This window comes from Dunckerocampus dactyliophorus, chromosome 20, assembly GCF_027744805.1.
Source record: "Dunckerocampus dactyliophorus isolate RoL2022-P2 chromosome 20, RoL_Ddac_1.1, whole genome shotgun sequence".
NCBI classification, from domain to species: Eukaryota; Metazoa; Chordata; class Actinopteri; order Syngnathiformes; family Syngnathidae; genus Dunckerocampus; species Dunckerocampus dactyliophorus.
Window position 1 is genome coordinate 3,917,174 of NC_072838.1, and position 23,803 is coordinate 3,940,976.

At 41.9% G+C, this 23,803-nt stretch overlaps 1 protein-coding gene across 3 annotated transcripts in view; it reads left to right on the forward strand.

Moving 5' to 3' along the window:
• The first annotated feature begins 17,538 nt into the window (after nucleotides 1-17,538).
• The window catches only part of poc1bl (POC1 centriolar protein homolog B (Chlamydomonas), like), a 30,022-nt gene continuing 23,757 nt past the window's right edge, over nucleotides 17,539-23,803 (forward strand). Inside the window, exons 1-3 of one of the 3 annotated variants that reach the window (XM_054763042.1) lie at nucleotides 17,555-17,668; nucleotides 18,711-18,804; nucleotides 22,010-22,413. In XM_054763042.1, coding sequence (XP_054619017.1) covers nucleotides 22,028-22,413 — 386 coding nt within the window. In that variant the 5' untranslated portion in view covers nucleotides 17,555-17,668; nucleotides 18,711-18,804; nucleotides 22,010-22,027. Of the gene's footprint in view, nucleotides 17,669-18,710; nucleotides 18,805-22,009; nucleotides 22,414-23,803 lie in introns of those variants that run through there. The other 2 variants (XM_054763040.1, XM_054763043.1) reach the window with 2 other exon arrangements.

Below are 23,803 nucleotides of genomic sequence, written 5' to 3' on the forward strand. Positions count from 1 at the left end.
ACTCTTCTCACTGTGACTTCAACTGAGCCGACATTGTCCTGGAAGTTTTGCTTGTAGATTTGTTTGTTTCCTCACATGGCGCACAGTAAATGTACATTGTGGCCCGCTGGTCTTAGCCTGGTGCTAACTGAAGGAATGCACGGCATGAGATGGTGAAAGTGTGCAAAAGCGAGGAGAAGGAGCTGTCTGCTCATCGAAGTGTGAAATAAAATGTTGAAATAGTTGTGGATCCTGTGCGTGTGTTTCTTTGCAGGTTAGTGGACTTTGTCATTGGGTTTAAACAGATGCTTTACTAGTGCTTATCTAAGACAACAAGATGAACTGAAACAAGATTGAAAATAGTAAAACTAGCAAAACCCAAGTTTGTTTATTCAATAATACTGGCATTAGTAAAACACACGAAGCCCGTAGTGTTTCATAGAACAAGTTTGAATGTTGTTCTGCTAAGTTGATTGAAAAATGTAGTGAATGTAAGTTGAATCTATTAGACTAACTAAGGACAAACATTTTAGTTGAATTAAAAGCAGATCATTTGATTGGAAATATTAAGATGACATTCAATCAGCTAAACTGTGTTCGAATAACCTGATCAAGACACGCTGATTTAACTTGATTGGTTTACGTGGGATTTGTTCACGTGGCATGATACAATTACGTTAAACCGACCATTTATTTCTTTCAGTCGGTCTTATTTGTTGTTACATTTGCGATGGAGTCAACGCAAAACAAAACTCAAGGGCGCCTTTAGAAAGCACAAATCGATTGTAAATCAGTGTCTTTTCCTCCTCCATCCTACAGTATGTATGTAGTTCATGTTAGGAAGCACCTCAACTACTAGTAGTACTACTAGGTTGGAGTACTACTAGCAAGTTGGGCCTTCAGCTTTCCTTTGAAACATTTTTTCACATTTTGGACGCCACCAACATTTACACTCACTGACATGAATCCACTCCAATAATAATAATAATCATAACAATCATAATAATAATTATTATATGACCCATCGGTGTGTATTTTCATTTGCTTATGCTTTATTTCGTTTGAAAGATGTTTTTACAAAGTTACTTTGAAACACGTCACGTGTTTGCGCCATTCAACTTGTTTTCATACTGAAAAGAAAAACCTTTTTCAAAAAGTTTCCATAGCTTGTTCCATACTTTAAAGAGAAATAACCGAATGTCATATAAATACAGTTATACAACAGTACGTCCACATTTTGATACAAAAGACAAGCAACTGATGAAAGAGAAAGAGTATCTGCGTAACAACAAGCATATCGTCACAGAGACCATGAAAAGACTCCCAATACGCATAGAAAAGATGTTCTATAAAAGACAAACATGATAGCGGCAACGTGTCGGCCCTCCTTTGACTTTCTTGTTACGTCAACACGACCTTGAAGTGACGTTTGATTGACGCCACGACGGCAAATACGCCTATAAAGCTCGGAAGAAGAACACTCGAGTTCCAGACTTCACGCCGAACGGGTTGGAAGAACAACACTTTGGGTCCAGACTTGACATTGGAAGACGAACACTTCTGAGTCCAGACTTGACGCCGATCAACATCCTTTTGCCAACATGATGCTGCTTTCCTTCATGCTTCTGCTCCTGCAAATGTTCTGGAGTGCCGGTAAGAAATCCTCTTGATGTCCCCCTTTTTCACTTCACTACTCGGAAAGACAGCGAGATAAATCACACGACACGAGACATTTTAAGTTTGGTGTGTGTAGCTGTTCTGTAAAAGGATCTTTTCGTTTGTGTTTTCACTGTTTTTTGTAATATTGATTTTGTTGTGCTGCGGACCGGGCCTGTTTTTAGAAGGCGCTCTATATTAAATTATTTTATCTAACTTCTACTACGTCATTGAAAAAATATCAATAGAATATAATTCACTGTATTTTAATGAATAATACATTTTTTGTACATTTGGTTGCACGACAGGCCGTGTCTTTTTAAATAAAATGAGTATTTTTTGTGACGTCACCCCTCCCTTCGGATCACTGTAGTGAGAGTGACGCTGGGCGATGAAAAAAGCAAATATGTTGAAGATTGTAATAACATGTGCCATAAATGTCTTTTTAGGCAAGAAAAGACTTGGATTCCAGCTTCTTCTGGTCCTGGGATTATTCTGCTTGGCCGTGGGTAAGAAAATGACAGTCAACACTTTCTCACTGCTTTCCAACAAGGCGCGTGTCAGAAAGTTTTGGCTAAAAGAAGGCATTTTAAGTTTGGTGCACACTTGTAATTTTGGAAACACGCTCTCTGGTGGACGTTTTTAGTACTACATCAAATTTGTATAAATTGTTTTGTTGCAATAATGTACCAAAACTAATAAAAAATAATCTGTACGTCTTTTTGGACTTGAACCATTAACCCCCTCTGGTGGACAGCTGTGGTACTAAACCATATTATTCATGATGCAAATTTATTTTTGCAATAAAGATAATAGCAATAATAGCACATAAAACATTTTTGATGTTGCCAAATAATTGCTAGCATTTCTTTTAATATATAATATACATCTTATGACTATCATCACATACACACACATATTTAACATACCAAACAAAATTATGGATAGAAGTTTATTTTAGTCGTCTTTGTTGTGTCCCCAGTACTGACATTCTGCTCAGTGTGAACGGAAGACCTTAAGTTGAGGCTGCTAGCTGCCTGGTTTTTGTCATAGCCACACACTTTCACTGCAGAAATGGACAAATGTGACAGCTGCTATTTTTTTCAAGTTTTAAAGAGGTTTTACTGTGAAAAATGAGTTTGCCAGATCATGCAGTTGTAGGTGTTTGTACAATGTGTTAAGTAATTACTGTCATTGGATGTTTTTAGCCACACAGGCTAATAGTCCACTGACCTGCTACGAGTGTGCTCAGGACCTCTTGACGAAGCAGTGCCCTACTTCTCCTACTACTGAATGTCCGAACAACGAGGTCTGCTACATCGGTCTTGGAGTGAAGGGTAAGGAACATGAAAGCCCTTGTACCATTTCCCGCCCATGACAGTGAAAAAGATGCGTTGTCGCAAGAAGCGCCGGCCGTCACTCGGTGAGCTGCTGGAATGGCGACGCGTGCATTCCATGCAAGATTTATGCTAGCAAGAATGCCATGCAGAATAAGGGAAAGACGTGCACAAGAACTGAGCTGCACTTGCAGCTGCAACTAAGATGTATCATCATTACGCAACATGCCACTGCACTTTTGGAATCCAACTGGAAGCACATTTGCAGTGTGTGTGTGTTAATCCAGATTCTACTCTGGCTTTTGTTTCTACCCGTGTGAAGAACATGCGAAGAGGCAATGCAAGCATAGACGCCTGTACAGTATCTCTGGCGAGTCATTTGGAGTTGGAACAAACGTTAAAATGAGGAGCAGAAACATGTCAATCCAGATTGTATCAGATTTGGATCCAGATTGTGCATTTGGTGGCAATTTGGTGAATGCAAGTTCGTTGAATATTTGATATTGCTTTTTACACAGAACTGGGCATGTCTTAGTTGATGAATCCACACTGAATCCAGACTGGTTGCAACCTTGGTATCGATGAATATGAAGCACATGGAACAGCATCTTTGTTGTCATGATTGAAATGTTCCGCTAAAATGGAGTTTCAAGCATTTGTCCTTTCCCAGCATGCCCTCGTAAACAACTTTTCATTCTGAATGTGCCCCCGCCACGTTGAAATGAAGCAGCACTGACATTCTTGTCCTTGTCACCCCCTCAGCGGATAAAACAGAGCACATCGAGAAAGGCTGCCTGGATGAAAACAAATGTAACCAGACGGAGACAGTCAATGGCGTCAACATGTTGAGAATGTGCTGTAACACAAGCAATTGCAACACCGTGAATTTGTTCAAATGCATCGTGTCCGGGTCCGACCTGCACCGCCCCGCCAGCCAGCTTTTGGCCCTTGCCACCATCACGGCTGTGTTGGTGGTGCTGATGTAAGCCACCCTCCCCACAGGCCTGCGTTTGACCCCCCCACTGCCATCACGGCTGTGTTGGCACTGATGTACCCCAATCCACCCACCCGCAGGCCTGCTTTTGACCCCCCCACTGCCATCACGGCTGTGTTGGCACTGATGCACCACAATGTGCACAAATAAAACATGTCCCAAAAGGAGTAGTTTATTGAATGTTTTTCAGCACTTCCTACTTCCTGTTAACATGTTCCACTTAACCAAATGTTTGACGGTACAGTTGTTTGAGCTCATGCATACAGTCGTCCCTCGCCACCATGCCCTTTGATTTTGCCGGCGTTTTCAAAATGAATGAATGAATCTTGCTGTTGCTGAATAAATCTTGCTGTTGTGAAAAAAGCAAATGTTATGTATTTTTACCTAACAAGCATAAAAATGGCTAAATGAAGTAAAATTGACATGTAAGTCATTCAGAAGTTGGTGAAAGACATATGTAGTATTCTTCCCTGTCCACTAGGTGTCAGTAAGTATACGTCCTCCCCTAGCATGTGTTGGCTATATCACCTAGCATTTCAGCATGAATGAATATAGTGATTTGTCTCCTTGCATGAAGTTTAATAAACTGTCTCCTTCTCAACTTGTCTCTGATTTGAGTGTACAAGAATTAAAATGCAGAAACCAAACATTTGTTTCCTACGGTTGTGATATGTAGTATTTTACACTGGTCACTGTCAGTAATGTTGCCATGGGCTACTGTTGAACTCTGAACCCGATGTGTAGGTTTTCAGGTCTTAAATGGTTTATTAGTTTAAAGTTTAATGAACTACTTTTGTATTTGTCCAAACAGACGCAGCTTTAGTTGTAGCAGGTATTAAAATGAACAAAGTGAAGCAGCAAGCGTGCTCATCTTTTTGTCTGACGGTATGGTTGCGTCACTACCACCTTTTGTACAGCAGAGGGCGCCATTGTACAATCGAACAATGACCACTTTCACACGTGCAGGCCAAAGTTTGTTGTTTGTAAAGCTAGCTACGGTACACAAGCATTACTTGTTGTTGTCATGCACCCAAAAAAAACCCGTGCAAATATTTTTGGTTGATTTGATTCAACGGGTGTAAAATGTGTATTTTTTTAAAAATCATTTATACTGTGAAAATGTAACCCGGACTGTTTAGGCGTCTACATCCGGTCGGCCTTTTTTTCAGCAGTCACGTTAGGCATGTGTAATCTACGCCATCCATTGATTTATTAATCTTTTTTCTTTTACACTTGGTGGAAGTGGAAAATGTGTATATTACATTCGCCACTGAAAAAATAGACAAAAAAAGCATTTGCTAGGAAGAATGTTTGGATGGATGGTACTTCCCCGTAACACTGGACCTGAACTGGGTGGCAGACCGACCGCTGACTGGAGGGAGATGGCCGGATGGATGGATGGGCTTGTCCCCTTGTTGACTGGCAAGGCATTGGAGCTCACACCGCCATGGACGAACAGAGAACCCACCACACAATACATGAGATGTTGCAAATTCATACTTTATCCTGATGTCCTCTATAGAGTCAAATACATCTTCTGTGCAGCTGTGCAGACTCCCTCTCGGCCACGTGAGTACAACCCAGCAATAATACAAAATGCAATTGCAATGAAGTTTTGTGTTAAACCAAATAGAAACAGAATACAAGATTTGCAAATCCTTTTCAATGGAATACACTACAAAGACAAGATATTTCATGTTTAAATTCATCAACTTGATTGGTTTTTGCAAATAATCATCAACTTTGAATTTGATGGCTGCAACACCTTCCAAAAAAGTTGGGACGGGGGCATGTTTACCACTGTTCCATCATCTTTCCTTTTAACAACACTCAATAAACGTTTGGGATTGTTGAAGCTTTGGAGGTGGAATTCTGTCTCATTCTTGCTTCAGTTGTTCAACAGTCCGGGATCTCGTATTTTATGCTTCATAATGCGCCACACAATTTCAATGGGAGACAGGACGTGACTGCAGTCTAGTACTCGCACTCTCTTACTACGAAGCCACGCTGTTGCAACACGTGCAGAATGTGGTTTAGCATTGTCTTACTGAAATAAGCAGGGGCATCCGTGAAAAAGAGGTTGCTTGGATGGCAGCATATGTTGCTCCAAAACCTGGATGTACCTGTCAGCATTAATGGTGCCTTCACTGTTGTGCAAGTTACCCAAACCATGGCCACTAACACACCCCCATACCACCACAGATGCTGGCTTTTGAACTTTGCGTCAGTAACAGTCCGGACGTTTTTTTTGCCTCTAAAACAACGTCCACAATTTAAACAATTTTGAAATGCGGACTCGTGAGACCACGGAACACTTTTCCACTCAGTCCATCATAGATGAGTTCGGGCCCAGAGAAACCGGCGGCGTTTCTGGGTGTTGTTGATAAATGGCTCTCGCTTTGCATAGCATCGCTTTAACTTGCACTGACTAATGTAGCGACAAACTGTACTCACTGACAGTGGTGTCCTGAAGTGCTCCTGAGCTCCTGTGGTGATATCCTTTACACATTGATGTCGGTTTTTGATGCAGTGTCGCCTGAGGGATCGAAGATCACGGGTATTCAGTGTTGGATTTCGGCCTTGCTGCTTACATGGAGTGATTTCTCCAGATGCTTGGAACCTTTTGATGATATTATGGACCCCCAACCCCCACGTTCCTTGCAATTGTACATTGAGAAACAATTACAGTTTAACACTTTAATGCAAGTGTGCAGGCAAAATCCAACGCAGTAACAGAAGGCGATGGTGCAGAAAAAGGCAAAACTAAGAGTCACCATGAAATAGTCCAAAAAACACAATAGAAGGAACTGGCTGGGTAACAGCTGGGCTAGCCTGGCTAAAAACTAGAAACGGGGAAAAAGACCGGTAGCGTGGTAGGAGTCCACGTGTGAGCAGGCGGCGGTTGTCAAAACCAAAGGACCAGCGGCGTCCAGCTGCAAGCAGTCATCTTAAATGGATGGTGAGTAATCAGCTACAGGTGTGCCCACCGTCCCCGCCTCCAGCCCGCTCAAGGTGTAACTGCAAGAAAAAGCACAGGACAGGAGAAGGCAGGAACTAGAGCATGATAGAGGGCAAAGCAAGGCCACTGACAAACGTCACACAGAATAAATAATGATAATAATATTTGTGTATAATAAAGAAATAAATATCCCTGCCTCGCGCCCAAAGTTAGCTGGGATAGGCTCCAGCATACCCCTGCAACCCTCGTGAGGACAAGCGGAATAGAAAATGGATGGATGGATACGTTTCAGACCGTTTGTGCCGGAAGCTGTCCACTCTTCATTTCCGGCATGGGCTTCGAACCAGAAGCCGTAGCTAGCGTCATGAAAAGTCGCAAAGCCCATTTCATCCATTTTCTACAGCGCTGCTGGTGCCAATCTAATCAATATTTCAAAGCAAAATGTGATTTTACGTCTTGGCCGGCAGCTGAGTCTTTGCGTTAGCCTCAAGTTGGGTTTGATTTAACCTTTGTGCTGCTAATAATTTGTTCATTAATATGCACTTTAGTGTGCTAACAATGAGGGGAGACATCCCAGTCAAAGCACCTCTAACTCAGTAATAATGATCATAAAGACGAATGGCACCTGTCAATACAACGGAATTGACTCAAAGCTACTTTTAACAGCTGGGAAGAGATGTCAAACAAGTAAAGTTTATGAGGCACTTGCTGAAGAGGCTGACGGGGAGGAGGACCCGGATGTGAAGAACATCAGAGTTGCTGGCCAAGTGAGTAAGCAGAATTCACCCATCTTGGATTGTTCACCCATTGCTCACTCGAGAGAACGTGCGCCCTGGGACAGGTTAGTTTGACCCCACTGATGCTGTGTTGTTGCGGTAGTAATCAAGAGACAGCGTTCTACTCGAAGGTAATCAGGGTCCATCAACTGGAAAGCACATGATTTCTATTGGGACATTTTTCTTTTCATCTGATTGATGCAGGCCGGTGGCAAACGCTTGAAACCTCCATCACAGCTGCAGTCATCCAGCAAAAACAGCAAAGTTCAACAAAAGCTGAGCCCGGCAGCGACACCAGGGGATGCCACAACTCAGAACATGGACTCAAGGTTCAGCTCAAATGAGGATGACTGCTACTCCTCCACCTCCAGCAGTGTTCCCTCTCAAGAGATCTTCAGACAGGAAGACTACGGTGGGTCCACCACTGTCTGCCTGGCGACAAAGGTTTATTGCAGAGCTGGATCTCGAGGAGCCGTTCCTTTCACAAGACTGGCTCGTTGTTACCTTTCTGCATGTTTTTTTTCAAAGTAACTGGTGTTTGAAAGGAATGACTCACTGGCAGCAGGTACATTACCGCCAATATACAGTGGAACCTCACCTTTCTTCATTTATGTCCCTAAAGACCCACAATGTATGAAAAGCGAATGCGTTTTTCCCCTAACAAATAATCCAAATGCAATTAACCTGTTGCAGACACCCCAAAATAACACAAAACCCGTTTTATAAAGAATAATTATAGTTTTACATGCAGAAAACAAATGAAATGAACGAATGAACACTGAACGTGAGTTTTCCCTTTGTGAAGACATGTTGGTGACCACGGTGATGAGTGGGAGTCCGTTACCAAGTTAACTTTAAAGAGTGGACGCTTGGAGCTGTATGCTTGCTCACTTGAACTTTTTTGTAAACTTCGGCATCAGGTACAATCATCGTTGCACACACCGGCCAGCCTCACCATCTGTGATGTGTCTTCCTGAGACCGTCCCCCCTGCAAACCTGTGTTAACTAGGAACCTTTACATTACAATCCTATTGTGTCAGACGCTACCTTCCTATTTTGCTACCCCTTCTTTCTTGATTTCAGTCCTGTTTCTCACCTTCTTTATTCAAAGGGACCTATGATGCTTTTCCTCTTTTCTGACTGATACATGTTGTTACAACGTTGTAATCTCGTGTTAAACGATGCCAACGCGTCATAATATAATGAGGTTTGCGCATTTGGAAGTGAGCGCTTTGGGACGGCTCTGCACGCTGTGTTTTACAGAGTTTTTTTGAACACTGATTTCCAATTATGTCAATGCAAACCGGACTTCCTTATATGGGCATGTCCATGCAAACGCTGCAGGTATGGCTCCTAGGTATTGTTTGTTGGGGTGTGCCTAAAGAGGCGAGCATCAGGCAGAAGTGGTTGGAGTTGCTGATTCCCGGCCAGCAAGAGAAAAATATGCTCATCTATCGTCGCATTTCACACGGGACTGTTTTGTGAACGTGGGCCGATACGAAGCTGGACTATCCGCCAAACTGTTGCTGAAGTCCGACGCCTTTCTAACGTTACTTGGGAAGAGTCAGAAGAGCAAGCTGTAAGTACCAATTTATCAGTGTCCTAACTGTGTATATTTTGTGTAAGTAATCGGACAAAAATGGTTATTCAGCTGTCCGGAAGTCCTCGGGAGCGCTTGGGAGTGTGACCAATCACAGCAGAGTGGGCTCGGAGGGAGGTGCACCTGGAGGAGGGCCGGGGGTGGAGTACATTACATAGACCATTTGGTCGGTAGGCAGGAAAAAGTGCAGGAAGAAGTGCAGAGTCTGGAAGATCTAGAAAGCTTTCTGTGCGGGTTATCGTGTGTAGCTGCTCTGTAGGAGTCCACAACTCAATACAAAGCCACAAAAATTTGTATAATAGGTTCCCTTTAAAGTTCTGGCACTTGCAACCTCTTTTTTCAGTGTTCCTGAACACCTCACAGCATACCCTCACTGATCTTATTAGAGGAGGCACTCGTTTCCATGGACCGGTTTGTTAGTTGCACTGCTGTGGACAAGTCGCAAGTTGCAAATAAGAACGAGCTGGTCTGAAAAGCACCTGGGAATCGGTTTTCTCTCAAAAGACTCTGGTTTGTTGATGTAATCTCCTCTCCTCTTCAGTGGAAGCGGTCTTTCATTTCCCTGCCAAGGACGACGTGCTGGATCTCCACGCGCAGGTGATGAACTCCCTTGCTCAGCGCCAGCCACGCTGAGAGCACCCACAGACACCGCTCCCCCCCCCAACCTGTCCACCATCCTGGGTATGAAGAAAGCACAGAGAAAGCACCGCCATGCCAGGTAGCGAGTGACATTTGGAGACATCCTGTGGATCCACAACAAATGCGTCATTAGTCATAGTAGCAGCATTCTGCTGTTTTTGAAAACCTACGACAAAAAACATCGTCAAAGATCTTCTATATAAAGGGTCGGCAACCCGCGGCTCTTCAGCCTCCTTGATACGGCTCCCTTCGCAGTGATTTTTTTCAACACCGAAGTAAGGGAAATGTCCATTAAGTGAAATATCCTACGCACCGCAAGTCCATGAACGCATCTAAACTGCATTCTGACTGCTGATTGGATGAGCAACAGGGGGACCTTGGCTCGTGTATGCCGTCCCGTTGTGCGGGACAGAAAAAAGGTGAGTTGAGTTTGAGTTGATTCTGAAGCAAGTTATGGTGCAGTAAAATAAATCCATTTAACAAGAGCATAGAAATATATATTTATATATTTCTCCGCAGCGTACAGAGCCCTGGCCCCCGTTTCATTCACCTGTACCCATCTCCTGGCCGAATGAAAGAGAGCCCCCCCCCGATCGTCCCATAGTCATTTTTACACTTGTTTGCTGAAACCTTTGGCATCAGTTCCTCCAAAGATAACTTTCTCTTGAATTCTGACCAAGCTAGTGACGCCAGCAGATGATAGCCGGCTCCCTCGCCGTCCTGATAACACTTAGTGTAGTTGTTGACATCAACAAAACATTCTTTTATGACTACATTCTGGGCCGTATCTGGCTGGTGACCCTGGCTGCTGCCAGCTGTTCTGCCCCATCACTTTTCTGTTTAACCTTTGACATCCTTTAACAGTTGTCATCTACTCAGCTAATTATTAAGAAAACATTATTTGTATAAACTACTTGTAATCATTCACTAAGTTATTAGACTAATTTATTCAACAGTTATTAGACCTATACTGTACTTATTTTAAGACACTCAACAATAATTCAATCAATAAACATCAAAGCAAACAGTCATTCTAATTATTACAAATTCCATTTGTAATAATTATTTACTCACTCAACCTAGCGTGTCGCATGCAGGAAGTAGATGGTCGTCCAATCACCTGGATGCACTGGAACTGGCTCCTCCCCATAGCCAATTGTAAGCCTGATGCTAACCTGATTTTGCTGCACCGTATAACTATTGTTTATTGGAAACTGCTAAAACTGTGTCAAACTGCAACCTTTAATACGGGTAACTGTGTGTAAATGGCGGTAGCTAAAATAGTAAACACTACCTGATTTATACCAGAATAACAACTTTGTTGAGCAACTTAAGCTCTGAAACATCTCAAATGATAACTGACTGACTCCTTGGGTAAGTGAACTATTTGAGGAACTATTGTGAATGCATTTTGTCGTTACTTATTCTATTTTGCCACGCCCTAAGATCCAGTTCCTCTGCTACACCCCCAACAGCACTCCTGGTTTATTTAACAACCTTTGCCAATTGTAGTTAATTGCAACTGATCCAATCTACATGATTGACATTGAGCCACCATAACAAAACAATCCAAAGCCCGTCCCCACCTGATTACAAGCCTTACGCTCGCCTGGCACGCCCCAAGATGACCCCATGGCGTCGATGCAGACCCTGGGACCGGAGCCCACCCAAGGAAGACTCCTCCTCTCTCTGGAAAGGCCTGAAATCCCAGGTCCCATCCTAGCCACCTGCAGGGCTGCGTTCTCCTCTGGGGATAAACACAGGAAGGTTCATTTCTGGAGAAAAAATAACTACTTAAAATAAATGAAATCATCTGTCCATGCTGCATGTAAATATGACTTGGTAAGTTAAGATTTCTATATCTAAAGGCCTATAGGGAATAAAATAATAATAGAAACACTATGTCCCTATAGTGTTCCTATTATTATAAAATAAAGTCAATGTATTTGTTACAGCCTCAGCCTCTGTGGTGTCCGGACTGACGTGGCCTTCAAATAAGTTTGTCAGGGTTCTGGGGATCCTTTCCTCACCAGTGGAGTTGTCGGTGAGAATTCTCTTTAACCCAAATTGATAAAGTGCCCCCCTCAAGCCACGCATGCACGATGAGGCGGTCATGAAGACAATGCCACTAGATGGCGCTCTTTCCCGCTTCTGGTCCAAGCCCACTTTTGTTGACTCGTGTTCTTCAGGATCCGCACGGTGGCAGAGTGCAGTGGCGCCCCAACACTGCACCATCTTTGGCGGGTTTCTCCTCTCCTCCTTTCCTCTTCTTTCTGAATTGTGCACTTGATGTCTTTGAATTTGTCTTTTCCATGTTTTGTTCGCACAAATTAACGGCACGTTTATCATCATCTCCCACCGTCACAATGAGCAGTCGAGGCTAAACCGACTCACAGATCCCTCCTATTTAACATTTTCGTTGTGAAATAACATGTTTGAGACTCTTGGTGTGCGATACAATTCGTATAATATAATTAACAATGAAATTATGTTTCAAATATGTATACTGTCTAAATTATATTCACTTTTGAGCAATTACTGTTGTAATTTAAAGTTTTTACCTTGTAATTAACCTGAGGCTGAGGCCCAGCGGCACCCGCCCCCTCGATGCTCCTTTTGGTTTCATCCACATCACGTGGTAGACGTTTGCTCATGTTTGGGGGCGCGTGTATCACGCCTGAAGAGGGCGCCCATCTGCCACACGTATGCGCAGACTTGACGAGGATATGATGAGCGCTGAGCATTAGTAAATAGGATTTTTTTTCCCTTCCACCCCCGCCCATAGGTAGACCCTCCACTGGCTGAGTGGTTAGCATGTTGGCCACATAGTCAGGAGCTCTGGAAGAACTTGGTTCGAACCTCTGCGTGGGTGGGTTTTCTGGGGGTACTCCGTTCCGTCCCACATTCCAAAAACATGCATGTTAGTTAATTGGCGACTCTAAATTGTCCATAGGTATGAATGTGAGTGTCGCCCAAAGTCATCTGGGTTAGGCTCCAGCATACCCCCGTGACCCTAGTGAGGATAAGCGGCATAGAGAATGAATGGATGGATGTTCTTCAGAATCCTCAAATGATGTCAGTGCTGAGCTTTCCCGCTAGTGTGAGCATTAGAAAGGTCACTGGATCTGTTTCAAAGGGAGGAAGAGCCATTTTCATGTTGATTGGAGTATTTAAACGATAGCTTTTCAAGAACCCGTCCCAATGATGGACTATAAAGCAATATTCAAGTGACAAAGTGCAAAGAGGCCGTCTTTAGCTCTTCACGGGGGAACAGGGGAAATGCCTTCCTTGCAGAATGAGGCCAAGTGGAGAGAAAGACATTGGCAAGGCACCAAACAGTGCAGGTGTCCGCCTAACAACGTGGTCCGGCATGAGCAGGACCTGGACTCTGCAAAGCAAGCACAGAATGGCAAACACACACTTGGGTGTGTGTGCGTGTGTTTGTGGTGCATTGTTTATTCATGCAGCGCACAAAGACGTCCTTCAGTCTTCTTAAAAAAAAGATTGATTGAGGAATTTATATCCTGAGCTAAAAGAGGCTACATGATGTCACCACGATGAAATCCATGCCAAACTCTGCACCCAGTAGGACCCAGTAGGAGTGTCCACACTTTCACCAGCGAGGGCCACGTAGTGAAAAATGATATGCTAAGAAGTTATATACAGCATATTCCAAGAAAGAAACTGCATGTGAGCTTTGTCATATAGGTAAAATGCTACTAAAATGCCCCAAAACTTCCCCATAATATTATGAGTTTATTCTCATAAAATTGTGACTTTTTTTCTCATCGTATTTTGACTTTATTTTCATAAAATTACATCAATTTTTTCCTTTCCTGCTATTTTTAAAATGTTCCAACTATTTCAACTTTCCCCTTGTAAATTTTCTACTCATAATTATGACTTTATTTCCAGAATATTTTGACTTTATTCTTGTAACATTATAACTTTTTCCCAAACCTAATTTTCCAAAAACTACAGTTTTATCCTTTTTCATAATATTATGGTTTTTTTTTTAAAGAAACAAATCTTTTAATATTTCAACTTCATGCTAATAAATAGGATGCTGGAAATGCTCGTATAATTACATTATTGTTCCTCATAATATTACTATTTTAATCTTCTAAAATTCTTCTTTTTTTCCTCATTTGATTACAACTTTTTTGTCTGAATGTTTTGACAAATTTCTGCTGTTTTTTTTCCCATTTCTGCTGTTGCTTTTAAAAGAAAATAATTTTCCGACTATTTCTTTCTTCTTGTAAATTTTGTTCTCATAATTATGACTTTATTCCCAGAATACTTTGACTTAATTCTTTTAATTCTACAACTTTTCCCCCCACCTAATTTTCAATTGTTTTGTTTATTTCTCATAATATTAGCTCTTTAAAAAAAAAATGTTTTTTTTCTTGAATATTTTCATTTTCATAGCACAGTCAATCCTGTGCTATGAAAATACAATGACAATATTTTTCCTCATAATATTACAAGTTTATTCTCATCAATTTGCAACTTTTTTTTCTCATTAGAATATGACCGTTTTCTCTGAATGTTTTGAGTTAATTCTCATAAAATTTCTGCTGTTGCTTTAAAAAAAAAAAAAAAAAAAAAAAACTTTTTCCAAATATTTCAACTTTCTTTTAAATATTTTTCTCGGAATTATGACATTATTCCACACGGTGGTCAACATGCTGGCCAACACAGGAACAGCTTGGAGATTGGGAAGACCTGGGTTCGATTCTCCCTTGGGCATTTCTGTGTGGAGTTTGCATGTTCTCCCCGTGTGGGTTTACTTCGGTTTCCTCCCACATTCCCAAAAACATGCATGTTAGCTTCATTGGAGACTCTAAATTGTCCATAGGTATGAATGTGAGTGTGAATGGTTGTTTGTCTATATATGCCCTGCCATTGGCTGGCCACCAGTCCAGGGTGTACCCCGCCTGTCGCCCGAAGTCAGCTGGGATAGGCTCCAGCATACCCCCGCCACCCTAATGAGGATGAAGCGGCATAGAAAATGGATGGATGGATGACATTATTCCCATAATATTTGTACTTTATTCTAGTAAAATTAGAACTTTTCAAATCGAATTTTCAATAAATTGTGGTTTTATTTTGGGTATGTGGAGGGGGCGGGGTAAGGAAGGCTGAAGTGAGAAGGGCTAGCTAGACGTGCTCATCTGTTTGTGCTCAACTGCTCTGTTTTGCTGCCAGGTTATAAATAAAAGCTTGCCATGAAGCAAGGAAAAGTTTCTTTCCTTCCTGAAGAGCTGTGCTCTATTTTCCCTCTGACGTGTATGACACGTAATATTACTACTTTCTTCTCGTAAATTTACGACTTTATTCTCGAAATCTCAGATTCAATCTAAATCGTTTTTCATATTACGACTTTTAAAAAAAGACTTTTTTCTTTAATATTTCAACTTCATGCTACGAAAATGACATTTTTCCTCATTATATTACTTTATTCCTTTATTACTTTATTATTACAACGTTTTTCTTGTTCAATTACAACTTAGTTCAATTACAACTGAGGGATGTCCTCTCGTTTGATTACAACTAAGGGATGTCCTAAGATCGTCCGATATTATCGGCCAGCATAAATCGGCCAACAGGTATCGTTTTTTTTTTAATGGTATTGGATTTTTTTTTACCTACTATAACAGCGGATACAAAGCTTTTAGCACCAAGGTAGCAAATTTAAAACATTGTTGATCTTTGCTCACAAGTTTGTGAGAATAAGGTAACTCTATGACTACACAAGCTGACCAATAATAATGCTCACAATGAACTTACCTTCAAAATCGTGCGGGGGGGGGGAGACATTTTATAGACCACAGGCTATAAAAGCCAAAATCTGCTCAAAATGTTCATTTTCAGTCAGGCATTCACACTGTCATGCCCTCCTGATGGTAAAGCTAAGAAGCTTTCTCTTTTTGAACGTGGTGGGATTGTGGAGCTGCATAAGCGAGGCCTCTCGCAGCGTGCCATTGCTGCTGAGGTTGGGAGCAGAAAATCAGTCATTCTACATTTTTAGAAAGATCCTGAGCATTATGGAACAAAAAAGTCAAGTGGTAGACCCAAAAAAATCACAACTGCGCTGAGCCGGAGGATCCGATTGGCTGTCCATCAAGACACAGGGCGGTCTTCCACCCACTTTAAGGTCCTTACTGGTGCCGACTGCAGCACAATAACCATCAGACGGCATCTGAGGGAAAAGGGTTAAAAAAACAAAAAAGGAATTCAAAGACCTCGTCTCCTTCAACGCCACAAAAGTGCCCGTTTAGACTTTGCCAGGCAGCATCAAACATGGGACATTGAAAGGTGGACAAAAGTTTTATTCTCTGATGAGAAAAAATGTAACCTTGACGGTCCAGATGGCTTCCAACGTTACTGGCATCCCACCTGAGATGTTTTCTACCCGGCACAGTGGAGGGGGGTCCATCATGGTGTGGGGTGCTTTTTCAGTCAGTGGAACACCGGAGCTTCAGGTGGTGCAGGGTCGTCAAACGGATGCAGATGTTGCAGCGGGCATCCCTCATGACTGAGGGCCCTCGTCTGTGTGGTAACAGCTGGGTTCTTCAACAGGACAACGCTGCAGTTTAAATCCCATAGAGAACATTTGGGGATGGATGGCAAGGGAAGTTCCAGACAGTTGATGGCCTTGGTGAAGCCATCTTCACCACTTGGAGCAATGTTCCCACGAGCCTCCTGGAAACACTCGCATCAAGCATGCCCAAAGCCCTTTTTGAAGTGATGAACAAGAACGGTGGAGCTCCTCATTACTGAGTCCTACTGAGAACATTTTTTGTTTTGGTTTGGAGAGGTTTTTTTTGTTATTTTTTGAGTGATGGTCTTAAAAATGGTCTTCAAAATGATTTTTGTCTCACTCCCCCTTCTTGTTTTTACAAATTGTAGCTCTACTTAAAACCTCATTGAGATCCAAATGTGCAAAATGCTAATTTCAGCAATTTTTCAACTGGTCTTAAGATCTTCATCAGGAGTGTATATATATCAGTTCAACATATGCTTTTATTTTTTGGTTTAAAAAAAAGCGTAATTAGGAGCATAATTAATTCTACAGACATGAAATTACACATCTTTAAAAATTTTGCAACCACCCATTTGATAGAATTAATGAAAATTCACACATTGTGATCAGCATATGGCTTAACAGTACTTATTGATGACCAACTTAGACGGTTTAAACACACAAATGTCTTTTTTAAGGTTTTGCTTACACTTAAGCTCTTGTTCAAGTTTGCCAGTTTGGGCAGGAATGTTTAATCAATATTTCTAAGTTAAAAGTTTATCGTTGCGATTGCTAGCAGGTTAGCGTCATTTTAATACGTCCAGCTAACATGACAGGAGGCTACACATACCGGAAAACGTTTACCCGGAAGTGGATTTTTGAAGCTTTTTGTAATACGTTGGGGTTTAAATGAATGTTTAGATACAGTGAATACATAAACCAGTTAAAAATAACTTAAACAGCCAATTCCGCAACTGCGCCTCAAAACTGTTTACTTACGACACAGTTACAGTTTTTAATTAGCTTTTATTGTGAAAGGCTGTACCGGAAACAGCTAGTATTAACGTGTCGACGAGTAGTGGGTTGGAGGATGTGTCTGTGCTGACATCTGCACACCACTGGTTTCAGCCGACGGCTACCGCAGTCGGGCCAGCAAACAGCAACTTCCGCAGACGCAAAGAGACATGTAACTTCTCGCCAAGGTGGGTAACTTTTGTCGAAACGCGTTGTTTCCCTCTTGTCTGCGCTGGTTGTCATTTGAATTAACTTTATGTGAACTATCCAGTTTTTGTAGGAGGTCTCGGCAATTTTGTGGTAAGATTCTTCAGTGGAGTGGTAATTGGGCTTGTTTAATTTTGGTTCACTTCATTATCATCATCATCATCAGCAGCAGCCATCTTGATGCTGGGTATAATTTTTTTTTTTTACAGACGTCTTACGTCATCCTCACCTGTAACGCAAACGAGCACGTGTGTGAAGTCTCATTAACTACATTTAAAATAAACCCTGAAGACATGTTGGTGTGTGTTGAGCATCGTTAGTCCATTATAGGACATGTGCTGGTACTGTTTTTGTTTTACTTCCAGTGGCTCTTGTAGCTTTTGAGAGTGAAGCTGGCATGCAGGGTCTTTATTGTGCATGTTTGCACTGCTGTGTAGCAACCTGCTCGCACGCACATACACACACACACACACACACACACACACTGGAGGAATGAATGAGGAAATGTGCCTTGTCTTTTTAAAGCTACACACAAACATTCAAATACCACACGGCATCCACACGGATGCGTATGTCACGTTTTTACAAACATCCTTTCCAGAAATGGGGCAAAAGCAACAAGATTGTCGCTCTAGAACGGAACCTGGACCTCCACCAACGCCTAGCCTAAACAGTCCTAAAAATGTTCTTCAAGCTTGTTTGTTTGGTAAACCAGGACATGCAGGGTGATACAGTTCCACTCCAGTCCTCTAGGTGGCCACAATGTGCACTATTACATCCTGTGCTAGAGTTCCACTGCTCGGTCCTCAGCTTGACTCTGCTCAGTTCAACTTCAAATGAGTTCAAACTGTGAAACCACGCTGCATTGAACGAGAGTTCTAGCTAGCCAGCTAACAAACATAAAGGATAATGAAAGAGGGACCTTCTTTGTTTACTTTGCAGCATGCTCTTGACAACAAGGTCCCTATTGTCCAGAGCTAAGTCTAAGCTAACTTTAGCTTGTGTCTTTGTTGTTATTTCTAGCTGTGGAAATGCTGTTTTTACAAGAAGCGACCAGTAGTTGTTGACCTCAGTCGTGTGGTGTCTGCTCGGCACACTTGGGACCCAGTCTCACCAGGTACACTATGAATACAGTAGTACCTGTCAGTTTTTGACCCACAGCGCCATCTACTGGACGTAGTAGGTCACTTGGCCCCAATGCAAGCAGACGATAATGACGTTACAGTAGATCCCCATAAAAATGTCTATTTTGATACGATAACGCCACCCAACAGGAGGTCATCAAGCCAAATGCCTTCCTCGCACACGGTGCAACAACAAGTCTGGAACACACAATGTAACTGCACCACATGGACTATGCGGGTGTAGAAATAAACGCTACCACCAGGGGTGTAAGTGAGGCCTGTTGCATATTCTAAAAATATACATTTAATAAGAATATAGACAACCATTCACACTCTCATTCATACCTATGAACAATTTAGAGTCGCCAATGAGCCTAACGTGCATATTTTTTGGAATGTGGGAGGAAACCGGAGTACCCGGAGAAAACCCACACACACACGGGGAGAACATGCAAACTCCACACAGAGATGCCCAACGAAGATTCGAACCCAGGTCTTCCCGATCTACTGACTGTGTGGCCAACATGCTAACTACTAAACATGCTAACCACTGGGCCACCGTGCGTCTGTAATGTTATAGTAATAAAGTAGAAATATTATGAGAAAAAAGTCACAAGATTACGAGAGTAAACTTGAAATATTATGAGGAAAAATGTCATTTTAGTCACATACAGTTGAAATATAGTTTATGAGAAACAAAATTTAATTTGGTAGTGGGGATTGAGGTTGGTAAAAAACTTATGTAATGAAAATGAAGTAAAAACAATTATGGGAAGGAAATCATAATTATGAGAAGAAAAATTTATGAGAAGAAAGTTGAAATGGAAAAATCAGAAGTATTTTTAGGAGAACCAAACAAAACTAAAAAGTTGTACATTTTGGAAAATTAGGTTGCGGAAAAAGTTATAATATGATGAAAGTAAAGTCTAAATATTATGGGGAGAAAATCATGATTACGAGAAGACAATTTATGAGAAAATAATCATTTTTCATTTTCAATCATTTACGTAAATAGTCAAAATATTTAGAGAGAAATGTTTACAAGACTAAACTTGAAATATACTGAGGAAAAATAATGTAATTTTAGTGGCATACAGTTGAAAGTTTAAAGAAAAAATGTTATTGTGTCTTATTTTTTTTTAAAGGTTGTAATATTATGAGAAACAAACAAAATAGAATTTGGGCTTTGGGCTTCCCTTTACCGTGTAGGGCAAATGAGATGCCTTGGAGACGAGTTCAGATTATGAGCACAAAATGACGGGTTCTCACAGTTTTCACAGTTAAAAAATGGTGTGATCAAAAATGTGCTGGGGTGTTTACCAGCGCCACCGTAATTTGGAATGTCAGCAGAGGGGGAAAAAGGTATTCACTTTAGCTAGAATATTCCCCAAAGTGCGTTTTGTGTGATCTATAAAAGCACCAAGCTTCAGCATACATTTCTGAGCCTCATGTTTTCAAGCGTTTGAACTGTTCACCACTAATTAAAGCTCGTGAAGCAGAATGTTGTCCCTCGCCTTTTCTGGCTCATCTTGCCAAGAAGCGAGGCAGGGTTTAAGATGCACGTGAAGTCCTCACTTCCCAGCAGCTCTGGGCTATCGGATGTAGAGAGTTTGGAAGGTGTGACGGACGGCCGGTCAAAGGGGGTTTTGTACTCACGGCGTCTCCGTTTTGTAACCTCAGGACACTCTGAGCCCTCTGGTGGACGTCCAGGCAGGCCACTTCCTCAGCGGGCGCTTGTGGAAATAGGAGTTTCCTGTAACTCACCTACCGACAGGGTTTCCGCTACATGTAATTGATCGTGGCGGCCCGCCACTACAAAATAAAAGCCGCCACACCTTAAAAATGAATCTGAAACAATGTTAAGTAATATATTGTATGAATGTATATACTGCATATGTTATATAGATACATGTATAGATTATTTACGCACATATTGGCCACAATTACTTTGAAAACAATGTACAGTAAACAGTCATAAAATGTTCGTTTCACATCAATGGGTAATACATTTGTTCACTTCCTGTATTCAACATGTACTATTTACACTATTCTTGCATACAATAAAAGCAGTTATTTGTGCAAACAAAAGAATAAAGTCCAAATATGATGAGAAAATATTTGTATTCTAACAAGAACAAAAAGTATAAATAAAATATAAATAAACTCATAATATTATGTGGGAAAATAATGTCATTTTACGAGCATAGTGTTGAAATATTAAATAAAAACATGTTATTTTTCAAAAAGTTGTAGTATAAAAAACAAAGAAAACAAAATAAAGTTTGCATTTTTGGAAAATTAGGTTGGGAAAAAAGTTACAGTATTATGGTAATAAAGTTATGACTTTATTATGTAAAGAAAATTTACGAAGATTATTTCAGAAGAAAGTTGAATATTTGGAAAATGGAAATCAGTCCAGCCACCCTACAGAGGAAACTCATTTCAGCTGCTTGCATCCGTGATCTTCTTCTTTCTGTCACAGCCCAAAGCTCATGAACAGGGTGCGGGTGGGAACATAGATAGACCGGTAAATTGAGAGCTTTGCCTCCCGGCACCACGACGACCGCATTACTGCAGACGCTGCGCCGATCCGCCTATTGACCTCAAGCTCCAACCTTCCACTCCTCTGTGAATCACCACCTTACCGTGGTGGAGGGGTTTGTGTGCCCAAGTGATCCTAGGAGCAATGTTGTCTGGGGCTACGTATATGCCCCTGATAGGGTCTCCCAAAGCAAAGGTACTAGGTGACGGGCCAGACCAAGAGTGATTCAGAAGACCTTATGAATAAACACAAGAGGAGGACACCGCACCTTGCCCGGACGTAGGATACCGGGGCCTCACCCTGGAGCCAGGCCCGCGGGGAGGAGCGAGCGCCTGGTGGTCCTGGCCGGGCCCAGCCCGAGCAAGCCACACGGGATCTCTCCCCCATAGACCCACCAACTATGGGGGCAAGCAGAAGGGTCTAGTGCATTGTGCTTTGGGTGACGGTCAATGGCGGGCACCTGGGCAACCTGGTCTTCGATGGCCAAATCTGGTTCTTGAAATATATACAGTATAATTTCCTAGCATACCTTACAAAATATAGAAGTGGCAAAGTTGCATCCTTTCATTTTTCACTATGTGGCTCTCGCTGGACAAAAGTTTAGACACCACTTGGTGTAAAAGTGGAATGTGTGTTTTGGTTTGTTTCGTCCACAGTCTCATGTCCTCGCCGCCATGAGGGGACGCTGCTCACGCAAGCTAGGTGTGCTCGCCAAGGCTTTCCTCCTGCTGTGGCTGCTGTGGCTGGGATACCTCCTGCTGGCGCACTCCCCCTCCGTGGCTCACGACCACAGCGCACCAGACCTGGACCACGAACGTCGTGTAGTAGCGCAGCACCCTGAAAAACGGGATAACGATGACGGGGGGCTCTCCAGGCCGCTGTATGCCAAGCCGCCCGCCGACAACAATGCCCCGGGAGAGTGGGGCCGGGCGGCGCACCTCAACCTCAGTCCGGAAGAAAAGAAGCAGGAGGAGGACAGCGTGGAGCGCTACGCCATCAACATCTTTGTCAGCGACAAGATTTCGCTCCACCGACACATCAAAGACAACAGGATGCCCGAGTGAGTGCCCAAAATCAGTAGTCAACACCTCCTTGCATTCTTTCTCCATTTTAAACAAAGATTTTTAAGGAAAAGGCATTGTTGTCATACTTTTAAAGGCTGTCTGACTCAAGATTTTTGAAGTGCGTGCTTGAGGTTAAAGTCTCCGGGTCTTTTCTCATGCTATCCAAGCAAGAATACTGTTGATGTTTACAAGTCTTCTGGGTTTCTATTTCTGAGCAAGAACACTGCCGTCTTTGTTGTCATATCCTTGCACATTTAGGGTTATGCTTTCTGAAAGGAATAATCATGTTGATTTAGAGGCATGTTTAACCCCCCCTCAAAAAATATACCAGTATACCACCCCCCCAGGTAGCTGACTTCATAGGCATGTCACGTCTTTCCCTGTCACCATTTTTTAAGAGCACATTTTTAAGGTTGATTGTTGTAGGTTTGGGCAAGATCGCGATTGTTTTTGGATTAGTGCCAGTGGAAGTTAAAGGTCAGAGAGGGAGAACACAATGGCCATCAGTGGGATTTACAGGGATCAACGCAAGATCTCTGTTGGTTTTTAAGACACTTGTTTTTCCAGTGTCCATTCATTTTATTTGTGGCGGCCCGCCATCAAGTGACTACAAGTCACTCAAGCTTTGTCAGCTAAGAAAAGAACTTCCTGGTGGGGGGAAACCCCTCAATGTTATGTGATGGCCTCATTCCAAAATGAAATAAAACATAACAACAAAAATGTCAAAATACACACAACACCCTATAAGGACAACAGCATGAACAAATATTTTTGCAAATGTATTTAAAAAAACAAAAAGTTACATGTACATAAGTATACACAGCACTTCACTTTTCCCACATTTTATTATGTGACAGCCTATTCCAAAATGGGATCCGCCCACTGCCCCAAATCCTTAAAAATTTGTACTCACACTACATTGTATGGACAACGTGGATACATATATTTTTTTTACATGTTTGCAAATGCCGACAAAAAAAGTTTCATGTACATGAGTATTCACAGTGCTTCACTTTTGCCACATTTTCTTATGTGACGGCCCTCTTCCAAACTGTAATAAAAACAAAAAAATCTTTACAAATTCTGCTCACACTACCCCATTATGACATGACAACATTGATACATATTTTGGAAAATGTTTGCAAATGTAGTTTAAAAAACAGTCACATGTACATAAGTATTCACAGCGCTTCACTTTTCCTACATTTTGTTATGTGATGGCCTTATTCCAAAATGAAATAAAAACAAAAAATATGAAAAAATTGTGCTCACATTACATAGTAATGACAACATGGATACATACTTTTTCAAATGTTTGCAAATATATTAAAAAAGTTACATGTATTGTGTTACATGTATACTGTATTCACAGTGCTTGACTTTTGC